Source organism: Chaetodon auriga, chromosome 14 (assembly GCF_051107435.1).
Source record: "Chaetodon auriga isolate fChaAug3 chromosome 14, fChaAug3.hap1, whole genome shotgun sequence".
NCBI classification, from domain to species: domain Eukaryota; kingdom Metazoa; phylum Chordata; class Actinopteri; order Chaetodontiformes; family Chaetodontidae; genus Chaetodon; species Chaetodon auriga.
The window spans coordinates 2795746-2808113 of NC_135087.1; the positions used below are offsets into that span (position 1 = coordinate 2795746).

A 12368-nucleotide genomic window follows, 5' to 3' on the forward strand; every position below is an offset into this window, starting at 1 on the left:
CATCATCGCAGCTGCATGAACAGATGTCAACTTTACATCACAGTGCATCTTAATACACAAAATAAATCCTCCATCAACAAATAAATCAGGATTAACGCTAACACACTAGAAGGTGTTTTTACTGATAAAAAGCTATATTCATTTCATGCAGTCGTTACAGTACGTCTTTAAGAAAAAGACAGTACGTCTTAAAAAGACAGGTTTTACTGCAGTGGAGAAGAGAGGATGGCATATTTGTCCTCTCTGTAGTTCTATTTCAGGGGTTCTTGTGAATGGAGGCGTGTGCAGAATGGACAAAATGTGAATCTGCAGGGCCTCAATTAGCAGAGACTGAATGGTACGACCGTTCAGTCTCTGTTTGGACTGTACAGGAAGTGTTTCATGTCGGAATAACATCCGTTATAATGAGTCCACTCTGCATTTCTCGTGGTGTCCTCAGAGGTGTTTCCTCTGTCTCTATGGTTGGACCAGACATCATTAACACAGCATATTCTCCTTTGAATGAATAATAACCCTCTTCCTCCTGAATGCTTGAAATTCATATTTTCTCAAAATATCTCCATCTGAATTATTTGACAGTAGTGTTAAAAACAGTTTTTATTAAACATTGTAAGGCGCTGAACGATGATCTCAGCCCAGTCAGCCGGTGTGATTCACACGTGTTCACCGTGATGAAACTAAAGTCTCAGAACAGCCACAATCTCCATCTTAACAAGTCCTTTGGTCTCACTGTGTGCTTTTGCTTATTATTGCGATCTTAAAATTTTATTCTCCCGTAACACTCAAAAAACAAATCTTCCCAGTCAATCACAGGTCTGACATACAACCAGTCTCACTCACATTCACATGCTGGCAATTTAGAGTCACCAGCAAACCTAAACTGCCTGGTTTTGGTCTGTGGAAGCTTGTTTTTGGTCCACGTTGTCCTCAGGAGTTTGTTTATTGGTTTGGAGTCGTGGCAGCTTTGAACCCAGGACCGTGATCCTGTGAGGTGACAGAGCTAACCGCTGCACCTCTTTGCTTCTGTGAAGCAGCTAGTTTCAATACTTCTCAAACACGTTAGTCATCCTGATTTTCCATATTATAATTTTGCTATTTTGGTCACACAGCATTGGTCCGTCCTGGAAGAGAGGTTCTCTCTTGTGTCGCTCCTCCTGAGGTTTCCTCCACTTTTTCCTTGTTAGAGTTTGTTTGGGGGAGTTTTTCCTCATCCAAAGCAAAGGTTTAAGCACAGAGGCTGTTGTCTGCTGCACACACTGTAAAACCACTTCAGGTAAATTAGTGAGTTTAGTGATTAGTGAGCTTATTTCTGCCATATTCTGTCCTGTTCATAGTGACAGGAAAGTGTTTGGTCACGATTCGTATTGACTGCAGGGTGAATAATCTCACCAAACAGAAATATTTTAATGCTGTTTTAAGGAGTCAATAACAGATAAATGCACAGATGGAGATTTTTCAGTGACTTATGGACCCTCTTTACATACTGAATGAAATTGCTGATTACAAATTGCAGAAAAAAGAAAACCATCTGCACCAAGTTTAAAGGCGCCTGGATGGCATTTTGTTGGCTGTTTGGTTTGATGCCAAATGTTAACAAGTTCTTAAATTTATGTGTATCCACCTTTATAGTTGGGTTTGAGTGCTGATAAATTGCAAGTTGAATTAAATCCCAAAATCAAATGTGTTTATCTCTTCCTGAATGTTCCCTTTAAACATCACTGGCACATTTAGCATCCACTGTCAGTCTTTACAGAAGTGTTTTGTTTTTTTTTTCCCTCGAGGCTAAGACGACCACACGTGGCACCCTTTGAGTCACACTGGTGTAATTATCAGTAATTATTGGTGCTGGTGGTGCTTATTACGTCTTCCATGGATTTTTTTTTTTTGTTTTTCCTTCTTGGCAATTAGTTTAATCTGCCTTCCTATTAAATTATATATTTCAGAAACTTAAAAACAGATTTAAAACATTTTGGGAAGATTGGGTTTGAGCCGAAAACCAGCTGGTTAGATTCCTTCACTGATCTGGGATCTCACAGGTACAGTAATTATCCTTCATACCAAACCTGGAGAGGATGTTGCTCACGGTGTGACAGTTTAACTTATGATGTCAAACAAGCATTTTCTGTGTTATACAGTCACCAGCTGACTCTTTTCACCTCACAGCACAGAGCTTCTGCAGGGGGAGCATATATAAACTGAGTTCATGCTATCCCCCGAGATCCCACCTCACAGGAACGCTGACCAATCAAAAGCCAAGATAGGTATGATTGATAACATTAAAAACCACTGCATTTTAGTTGCTTGAGCTGGTTCCAGGATCCCAGTGCATGGTGGCTTGCTGTTGTGGCTTCTGAGCCAATTTTTCCTAAATTTATTTCATCTTTTGTTTGTCTTGTTATGATATGTCAAAATGCCTGCCATGAAAAAGCTACAGAATATAGAAAAAGATGCAGAATAAAGAGGGAGGTAATGCAGTAACATGGCCATGATCCCTCACTGATATCCCACTGTGAACACGATCCATAAAATAAAGATGGTACCATGTTTAATCCCCATGTCAGCCGTGGACTGTGCAGTGATACACACCGCAGTATAAAGGAATAGGCTGTTTGAAGCTGGACAGACTGAAACAACAGTCCTTTATTTTCTTGCTTACTGTCCAATATGTAAATTCTGCTTGTGGGAGGAAGGTGTTTAATGTGATCCATGTAAATGCTCAGGGCATGTCAGTAAGGCAACTAGCAGTTATTTACATTATCGATCAATCATTATGTCTTTGAAATGCTCAAGGTGAGGTCCTCAGATGTCTTGTTTTGTCCAATTATCCAAAACTCAATGATATTCAGTATCTGACAGATGAAGATTGTTTTTGTGTCAGTCAACTAATTGATTGGTAGTTTGATTGTTCCAGCTTCACATGTCATTTTGATAAAGCAGCTCTTTGGATCATCCACTAAATCTATTTTATCATTGAATAAACCGCTTTATTTGTTTCTGTGTTGTTAAAATGAAACCAACACATCTTTTTGAGACAATATTTTACTAATGACTGTCACAAAACAATGCTCATGTCCTTTGTTTTCACAGTTTTCTTTCTTTCTTTCCAGAGGCCTTCCTGTAAGACGCGGAACCATTCTTCAGAAAACTACTTCCGGCAGGACGGACATTTTTACCTCGTTCCACAAAGTTCAGTTTCCAGCAATTTCTGTGCACGGCGGATAAACGCAGGAGCACCGCTCGCGAGCCAGGCAGTAGCGGCGAGAGGCTTCTAGAAACAACGTGCAGCGGACAGTCACCGGCAAGCCAGCTGCTCTGCTCTGCTTCCGACGCTCCACATAACTTCTAAAAACATCCAGCTTGCCAAATGGCTAAGTGGGGAGAAGGAGACCCTCGATGGATCGTGGAGGAGAGAGCCGATGCGACTAATGTCAACAACTGGCACTGGTGAGATGTAATGAAAGGACACCGATTGCTAACGTTACTTATCCCGCTAATGCTAACATCTCACATTCAGCTCGTTCTAACGAGCTACAGCTGTCCTTTCTGGACTATGTCCCCAATGCAGATCGGTTATAGGTTCACAGGCGGCTCTGAGCGCAAAATATAGAGTATTCTTAAAATAAAGAGTCATATTCGAGGGCTCGAGCGAACCGTATGATGGTTTTCTTTAGTTAGCTTCGCCTGTAGCTAGCTGCTGTAGCCTCAGATGCTGGCTTTGACGTGGGTAGCGGTCGGTAGTTATTAAGAACGGTGTCTGTTTCAACACACGTGTTTCGGTGTAATAACGTCCTTTAAAGTGTAGTTAAATGGTGAGAAAGTTTTCAGTTTCTGATATTACACCTGTTTAGAACACCTCAAGTAACTTAGCCCCACTTACACACTGTAAAGGTTATCTTACAGTTCGTAGCTACAAGCTAAAGAAAGACAACGTGTCCAATAGATCCAGATTTTAGTGTCCTTTCTGTTGTGTCTGTCTTTCTGTGAGAGCTAAGCAGTAATATTAAAGTGTCCATAAGTAAAGGATTGCACAAGATATCCTACATATTGAATTCAGATCCATAACTGTGTGCTGCTTTAAGGGTTTCCCCATTGTAACTGAATTCACCTCTGTGGTGATGTGATTCAGATCAGAAATGCATTTCTTCATTTGAAGTATTTAAAGAGTTGTTCCAGGATGAAGATAAACTTTAGTTGATTTTGTGTTATTGTTAAATTCCTATGAAGTAAAGATATACCACCGTCCCTCCTTTGTCTTTATATTAAGGGAGTTCACAGTTAAAACTGCCAAAAAAGCCTTTCGATTTCTTAAAATGCAGCTTTGGTGACTTCAGACAAAAATGCTGCCTGGCAGTGAAGGCAAAGAGGGAAGTTTGGAGCTTCTCTTGACTGTCCATCAGTATGAAATACTCCAACATTGCTCCAGTGTGTGGTTTTACAATAGATGCTACTAGCTGCAGAACATGCTAACGGCAAATCAAATTGGCTAACCAGCTAAATTAACAGTAAAGCAGCATAAAAAAGTCAAAACTCAGATACTAAGCTTGAAGTCGGTATCGATCCTTCCTTAGAACTGTTAGCCTCAGAGTTGTTGTTGTTGTTATTGTTGTTGTTGTTGTTGGGAAATTTCCATCAAGTTGATCCACTGGCTCTTCACGTCCTCTGATGGGAGTAGAGGAAGACTTTAAGTTCTTGTAGCCAATAACAGAGAAATTGCACTTTGTTGCTTGTAGTGTTGCCCTCCCCATCTCTGTGATAACAGCTAAAGTCATGAAAACAGTAGTTACTGGGTGTTAATCCAGGTCTATGAGTACATGCGTTGCCCTCCACATGCAGCTATCACAGCAACAGTAGAGCACATTTTTAATATGCTAAAACACCTAACATAGGAAAGGTACGGTATTGCACAATCCATGTCCTGGACCACAACGTGACACTGGTGAAACTGGTTTACCTCCCACCCCCTCTTGACACTGTTGTTTTTGTCCATGCTTGGTCAGGGGATGAATCGTACCAGAATTTACCTCTTTTAAATCCCCAACTTGTGAATCCATCATCAGGATGCACTGGTCGTAAATATACTGATATCTGTTGGCAGCTTTGCATCTTATGTGGAGCAGTAGTATATAAAACATTGAACAGGATGGAGGTGAAAAACACATAACACTGTAAATATATTGTTTACCTGTTTGGATGCGCTCCCTCATCGCTGTGGTCTCTGCTGGATTTTTCAGGACTGAACGAGATGCAACAAACTGGTCATCAGACAAATTAAAATCCCTCATCATGGGGATGACCGTGGAGAACGAAGAGGGGAGCTGCGAGGTGACGGAAGTCAGCAAGCTGGAAGGAGAGGCCTCGATTAACAACCGCAAAGGGAAACTTATTTTCTTCTATGAATGGAACCTGAAAGCTACCTGGACCGGTAAGTACAAGACTGAGGCTGCTGTTTGTTTTGTGTCGGGGGGGATTTGGTTAAATATATGTACGATACTGGTCACACGTCTGCCAGCAGTGGTGATGACTGCCTTAGCTGCCATCACTGGGTGAATACAGAGGAAACAACCAGGAAGCTGACTTAATCACCGCTTTCTCATTTTGACACTCAAATCAGAATCAGAATCAGAATCGGCTCTATTGACCAAGCATGTGTGAAGATACAAGGTTTAAACACTGCAGTCAATGTACTCTCATAGAAAAAGAAGACTACGGCTAAAAGAGGACAAAAAACACAAAATAAATACTGAACAATAAGTTAAGGCAATTGCAAACTTTTCTCTCTTTATCAGCATTCTTGAAAAGAAAGAAACAGAGAAGATTTGAATGTCTGCTGATGTCTGCACTCTCTTTATTTTACCAGGAAAGTCAAAAGCAGGAGTGAAATACAAAGGGACGATCGAGGTTCCAAACCTGTCTGATGAGAACGACATGGAGGACCTTGATGTAAGTTTCGCTGAAAACTCGCATGTTTGACTCTGACTGCTGCTCGAACACTGTGGTGACCCCCACCCTCTGATCTTTATCCAGATTTGTGTATCGTTGAATAAAGATGAACCTGAAACGCCACTGACCACCCTGATGAGGACAAAAGGAGCCGAGAAAATCCGCGAAGCTCTGGGAAGCTACGTGGAGTTCTTAAAAACAGGTGAGCGAAACGATCTGAAGTGACATGAAACTTGTGACCTTTCACCTCCACAACTCAGAACACAGGATCATTTATCAGACTCAAACTGATGTCAAGTCTGTCTTGGTATTTGCAGTGTTTACCAGTTTACACTAACCCTTTAATAAAAGCTCATTTAAATCATAACCATGAGTCATTTTTAAGATTTAGGGTTTTACAATGAGCCCTTAATATTTCTGCTGTGTTGAAAATGTAATGACATCAAATAAAAACCACCACAAACTGAGAAAAGTCAGTTAAATGTGCTGTTAAACGAGTGCGCCTGTGGACCTTTGCTAACAAAGTTGTCTCTTTCTGAATAGTAGAACTTGTTTGGACTCTGAGGATAAACGTCCTCAAGTCTGGATTCAGCTTTTTATTTGCGTTTGGCTGTTATAAAAGTACTTTGAAATCCATTGCAATGAAGAAAAAATGGGTTTTAAGATACTTTTTTCTTTTTTTGTGATTCAGAGTTCACACAGGGGATGATCCTGCCCACAGCCAACGGCGTGGCCAAGCCTCCGTCCACATCGCAGTCCAAAGCCAAGCTGGATAAAACTCAGGTTGGTACCTCGTTCTCGTTCTAAGCTCTCCAGCGTTTTCCTCGAGGCAGACTCACCAGACTTTTCTTCTCCTTGTGTGCGACAGATTTCCTCCTCGAGCAGCACAGCTGCTCCGATCAACACCGGCGTCAAGATCCCCACCTGTAAATTCAGCATGAAAGAAATGTTCCTCACCTCGCCGGCTGACCTCTACAGGGTCTTCCTCCACCAGGAGGTGAGCGTCAGCTGCCCGTCTGCTCGGTTCACTTAACTCCTCATTTATTTCCCCTCTGATTGAAGTGTGTGCTGTCCGTCTGCAGATGGTCCAGGCGTTCACACATGCTCCAGCGACAGTGGAGGGAGAGAGAGGCGGAAAGTTCCGGCTGCTAGAAGGAAACGTTTTTGGTGAATTCACAGAGCTGGTGAGACTGACGTTCACCCTTTTACACCATCACATAATCTGGATTATGTCGTGTGTATCAGCATTATAGAGTTGTCCATTTGACGTGGACTCGTCCTCTGTGCAGGTTCCCGATGAGAAGATAGTTATGAAGTGGAGGTATAACAACTGGCCCTCTGGTATGTTCATCCATATTTATATTTATGTCAAAAAGCCATTTTCACACAAACTTGAGTTTTACCTGAACTCAGTCTCTTTTAATATAAGATAATATAACATTTGCTGAAACAGAGTATTATTTTGTAAAAATGGCTGATATGACAGTTTTATTGCTTTGCATCATTTCAAACTGCTGAAACTGAGAATCTGTGGCAGTTTTTGGTTGAGTTTTGGAATGAGTCTTGGCGCTAACGTGCCGTCGGTTCCTGCTCCACAGAGCATTACGCGACAATCACGATGACGTTCTTGGACCGGAGCAGCGAGACGGAGCTGAAGGTGGAGTGTCGAGGCGTCCCGGACAGCGAGGAGGAGCGGACAAAAGAGGGCTGGAAGAGATACTACTTCGAGGCTATTAGACAGACTTTTGGCTACGGAGCGCGACTCTTCTGAAGACGGCGTCCCGTAGTACTGTTTCCGTTTCCGTTCTCGATTTTTAAACTTGTCCTTCAATCTGTCTGCCACAAGGCGTCCCACCGTCAACTCAAGAGTTCAAGAAAGAGACGAGAGCTGAAGGCCGTTCTGTCGCCCGTGTGTATTTGTAAATGTTTTAATTTTTGAACATATTTAAATCTAGAATTCTCGCCGTAAGTATTGGGGTCAGTGATTGAGCGGAGCCTGAATGGACTGTGCCTTTGGGACTCTGGGTGGAAAATGCATTAATTAAAGCAAAGAATTGATTGAACCACTAATGCAAATTGGCCTCCACGTCTATAAATACAGAATTACTGCAAGAGATAAAATAAATGTTTTCTGTTTGTTTAGAAAAAAAAAAATGTTGCTTTGAGAAGGTTTTTTTTTTTTTTTTTTTTTTTTACTTATTTTACTCTTTTCAAGTGTAACTGTAGTGAAGATGCTTTCAGCCAAGATGCATGTTTCATTTCAAACTGTGCGACTGAGGATCTGAACTTTGCTCCTGGAGTCTGTCACTTCTAGCTCAGCAGTGTTGTTCTTTCAGTTGTTTCGTCGAGGCCTGATTTCACGCACATTTCCAGTCCGGCGTCCGTCTGCGGCGGTCGGCTCAGGCGTTCGGCGGGAACGTCGATGCCGGAATGTGAGAACTGTTTCGGTCCTTTATGCAGGTAGCTAGCGTAGCAACTTTAGAGAGACGTTCTGCAACATTTGGCTTCAAAGTGTAAATTTCCAGTAAAAAGTTCAGAACAAAATGCATCTATTTATTCATCATTTCATCCCTTCACACTGTAAAAAGACGAGTTGGTTGGAATAAACCAAATCCTGTCTGCTCTTGATTTGTTTTGATTCATGTGAGCACATCTTTCCACATCTTCATATTAAATTTGACGATCTGAGGAGCTGAAATGAACGTATTTATTCAGTCTGATGACATTTCATATGCAAAGGTGAAGCGGTAACCACAGAATAAGCACTGGCTTTGGTTTTAAGGGTTGGTGCGTCGGCTAAAAGGGTTTAAAAAACTGGGATTTTAACCACAAAGACGTCATATCTTACAATTTAACACAGCACAACATTTATTTTCTATTCAATTACAAAACAAAAGATCAAAGCAAACCAAAAAGCTTTAGAATTTAAAAGTCTGAAGCATCTCATATGTGATCAGTTCATTACAGAGAGAATTCAAGTTCTTGTCATCTGAACACATCGGTTACAAACAAAAAGCGAAAGGGCTTCACCACAAAACGCCCTTTTTTTTCCAAAAAATAAAGAGGAAGAATATATTTGCAGGCAAAGGTATAAAACACTTTATAACTTAAATATCTTTTTTTTTTCTCCAAAGCAACTTTTTTCCACAGTAAATTTTCCCTCCAAAGTGTTGACCCGGACCAGCAAAGTTCAAATAAAGACAAACTTTTAAACCAAAGTGAAGCGATGAAAACGATCTCTCCTCCAGTCCAACGTTCGCCGTCAGAAGCAGATGAAAAGCTCCGACTCCTGCAAGAAACACAGCGAGGGATTCACCTGAGAGGAGCCAATGAGGTCTTGTTTCCTGGAGTGTAATACACATTACAGCCTCACGGGGCCGCTGTTGCTACTCCACAGCAGCAGCTGACCTTTTCAAAAATAATAAATAATACATATAAAGGAGCGCCTCCTGATCTGCTTCTTGTATGTAAGAAGACAAAAAGCACGTCTAGCTGCGGTGCGTTCAAGTGTCTGCGGTCGTAGAATACGTACACTGGAGGTGGAGTCGTTGTCCAGGGAGTCGAGGCTCGCTCGCGGCGCCATTTCTACCACTTCAGCCGGTTTTTTAACAGAAATGTCGTGCCGTCTGGTCCTGGAGAGAAGATCATGTAAAATACAGGTTTGAGCTGAAATGATGAGTCGATAAACCTAAAATTAATCGACCATTTTGATGACTGATTCAGCGTTTCAGTCAATGTTTAAGCAACAATGTCAAACTCTCTGTTCGGCCTGTCAGATGTGAGGATCTGTTGCTTGTCTTTGTCATATATGATAAACATCACAAGCCAAATATGGAAACACTAATAGTGTATATAACACAAACATCCTTTTTAGTGTAGATTTAAGTGAACTTGTGTCATTTAGAACAAGCTGCAAGTTGTTTAAATACGCGACATAAAACCTGACTTCCTTGCTTTAATGCTTCTAAAAATGCTCATAAACTCATAAACCTCTGAAGTTAGAAGCAGTGATGAGAAATCCTTCGGTCTCTACCTGTATAACGGCCACATACTCATGCCTCTGTTGTCCTTCTGGGCTGCCGTAGATGTGGCTCGCTCCACCAGGTCTTTGAGGAAGTCGAAGAGCTTCTCTGACTCGATGCACTGCTTCCTACAGAGCGACAGGACGTCATGAATTCACTGAATACAGGCAGTGAACGCATCACGCCTGGATTTACTGACATATTTACTGTATATAGTGTATAAACTAAAAAGACACCAGCTTCTTCCTTTCCGTCCAGCTGAAGGCGTGAAGGTGGAGCATCGCTTACTCACATGTGGGCGACGGACACGACGGTGCTGAGCTTGGACTGAGTTATCAGACAGGTTTTGGTCAGCAGACACTTCAGGAACATTTCCAGCGCTCGAGCTGACGGCTGCAGTTCAGGACTTTAGATTTCTAAACTCTTAAACATAAAACATCCTTTGCTGAAAAAAAAATGCAGTTTAGAAATACCTATCAAAAGGTGTTGCATGTGAGATGTTAAGAGGGTGTCTATCGGAAGGACTACAACTCCCAGCATGCTTAGCAGCCCCAGGGGTAGAGGGCTGCCGCAGTAACGGGGATGACAGAACACATACAGCTCATCTGCAGGTGTGAAAGGATACAGATGATCACAGGCACCGCCATCGCGATCCTCCCCACCTCTGCGTCCTTCTGCATGATCTTCTTGATGCGACTCTGGCGGCAAAAAACAAAGATTTTACCGTTTTCAGAGAAAAAGGTGAGAAAAGTTTAGCCGCTGCATTCAGGCTCTCATCGTAAACCACTGCTTCTACAACATGTAAGGATGTAAATCTTGTCTGCCGAGTACTTTTATCATATGATGTTGATGTGAACAATTTACCACAATTTGTCAAAATGTGTTAGTATTTTTTTTAACAAGCACATTTCACATCATAATCATCACAAATCATCTGCCTCCGGTTGAGCACTGATAACCTCAGGAGGCAAAGGACAGAGCAGTTATCTTAAAATACAGAACTAATAAGAAAAGAAAAGAAAAGAAAAGAAAGCCATCTCAGATTAGCTAATTTAGGGCCTTTTTTTTTTTTTTTTTTTTTTTGTTATTTATAAGTTTCAGTGATTCATTCAAGGATTTTAGCTTCTTCCTCCATTGGTTCAAAAAGGGTTGTCTTAAAACATTCACATTTTTAACTGAAGAACTTCCCCAGTAATGTCGATATGTTGATAATAAAGTCTAAGTCTAAGTTTAAAACGCCAAACTTGATTATCTTGACTGTAGCCAGTCCTGTATATCGCTCCTGACGGATTTTACGCTTGACAGTCGTAATGTTTTGACCGCTTCATCAGGACGGTGAGTGCCAGAACTCCCGTCAGCCCATGAAAGCAGCACGGGCTCCCAGCACTCCATGCTACATGGAGGCAGCTAACTGTTAGCTTGATTCAACGGTGCTTTTCGCATCTTTAAAGCGGCTGAACAAACTTAAAACTCACCGGAGGGAAACGTACGTTGTATCTTCTCTTCTGTCCGGGCATTTTGCTCGCTTTAACCCGCGCGGTTCGATCACATTTTTCATGTTTTCAGCGCAAACCGCCGCCGGCTCCATTTGTTTACCTTCGGGAGGAATAAATCTCAAAAACTTTTAGTGAAGAAAAAAAAAAAAAACACCTGAGGTGACCCCCCCCCCCCGTGATGACGTCATGACGCAGCAGTTAGCCTTTTCATAGCTAGATAATAAATATTAGCCTAATAAATCATTTTAAAAGGGCAAATAATATTTGCAAAACTTAATCAAATCAAAGGAAATGAAGGTTTCGGTGGAAGGTTATTTTTACGTTTGATACATTCACCCTTGAATTAAACAGTTAGATTTTTAATTATGTACTCAGCATAATTAAGTACAAAAAACGGTGGAAACACAAGACATGATATATAAAAATATAAACGGATTCCTCCAAAAAAAAATCAAGATTTTATAGAAATGGGGGGAAATGGACACATGACCTCTACCTCACAGATTTAGTTAGAAGTTTGAAAATAAAAATAAAAAAAAAGGCAAAGGGCAGAAAAAAACCTACATTAAAGTGCATAAAATAGTAAAGTAACTGATAAGAAACGTAATAAGAACAGAGATATACAAGCACTTAATGACAGTCATAACTTTATAACAATGGAGGAGATTCAGCAGTACAAAGCACATTAGTGAAAATGTGTAGAAATCTTTCTGACACTTTGAGCTGCTCAGGTGTTTTCAGGTGACTGCAGGGAGATAACAAATGAAAACTTTTGACAAATCTTGATTTGATTGATGCTTTGAACATGTGCAGCCTTTGTCAGCAGGTGGAGAGACGCAGGCTTGTTTGTTCTGTGAAGAGCTGCTGCCTTTTGTCATTTCTAATTAAAAACAAATGATATTACTAAGAA

General features: G+C 41.2%; 2 protein-coding genes across 2 annotated transcripts in view; one reads left to right on the forward strand and one right to left on the reverse strand.

The window, feature by feature from the left end:
• LOC143331498 (activator of 90 kDa heat shock protein ATPase homolog 1-like) overlaps positions 1 to 8568 on the forward strand; it is a 34375-nt gene extending 25807 nt beyond the window's left edge. Inside the window, exons 2-10 of the mRNA XM_076748416.1 lie at positions 3108 to 3444; positions 5232 to 5422; positions 5858 to 5940; positions 6025 to 6142; positions 6632 to 6723; positions 6809 to 6937; positions 7023 to 7124; positions 7230 to 7281; positions 7539 to 8568. Coding sequence (XP_076604531.1) covers positions 3365 to 3444; positions 5232 to 5422; positions 5858 to 5940; positions 6025 to 6142; positions 6632 to 6723; positions 6809 to 6937; positions 7023 to 7124; positions 7230 to 7281; positions 7539 to 7711 — 1020 coding nt within the window. The 5' untranslated portion in view covers positions 3108 to 3364 and the 3' untranslated portion in view covers positions 7712 to 8568. The remainder of the gene's footprint in view (positions 1 to 3107; positions 3445 to 5231; positions 5423 to 5857; positions 5941 to 6024; positions 6143 to 6631; positions 6724 to 6808; positions 6938 to 7022; positions 7125 to 7229; positions 7282 to 7538) is intronic.
• Positions 8569 to 8784: 216 nt separating this feature from the next.
• LOC143332153 (dr1-associated corepressor) lies at positions 8785 to 11556 on the reverse strand. Its single transcript, XM_076749441.1, has 6 exons — positions 11438 to 11556; positions 10588 to 10660; positions 10255 to 10348; positions 9974 to 10090; positions 9473 to 9572; positions 8785 to 9229 (listed from the first exon to the last, which is right to left on the reverse strand). Exons 1-6 carry the CDS (start codon positions 11477 to 11479, stop codon positions 9203 to 9205), a joined length of 453 nt encoding a protein of 150 aa, XP_076605556.1. The 5' UTR covers positions 11480 to 11556; the 3' UTR covers positions 8785 to 9202.
• Positions 11557 to 12368: the final 812 nt, after the last annotated feature.

Coding starts and splice junctions, on each gene's coding strand:
- LOC143332153 (XM_076749441.1), bottom strand. CDS start 11,479: ATGCCCGGACAGAAGAGAAGATACAACGTACGTTTCCCTCCG. Junction 9,573..9,973: donor AGTATGTGGCCGTTATACAG/GTAGAGACCGAA, acceptor TCTTCTCTCCAG/GACCAGACGGCACGACATTT. Junction 9,230..9,472: donor ACAACGACTCCACCTCCAGT/GTACGTATTCTA, acceptor TGTTTCTTGCAG/GAGTCGGAGCTTTTCATCTG.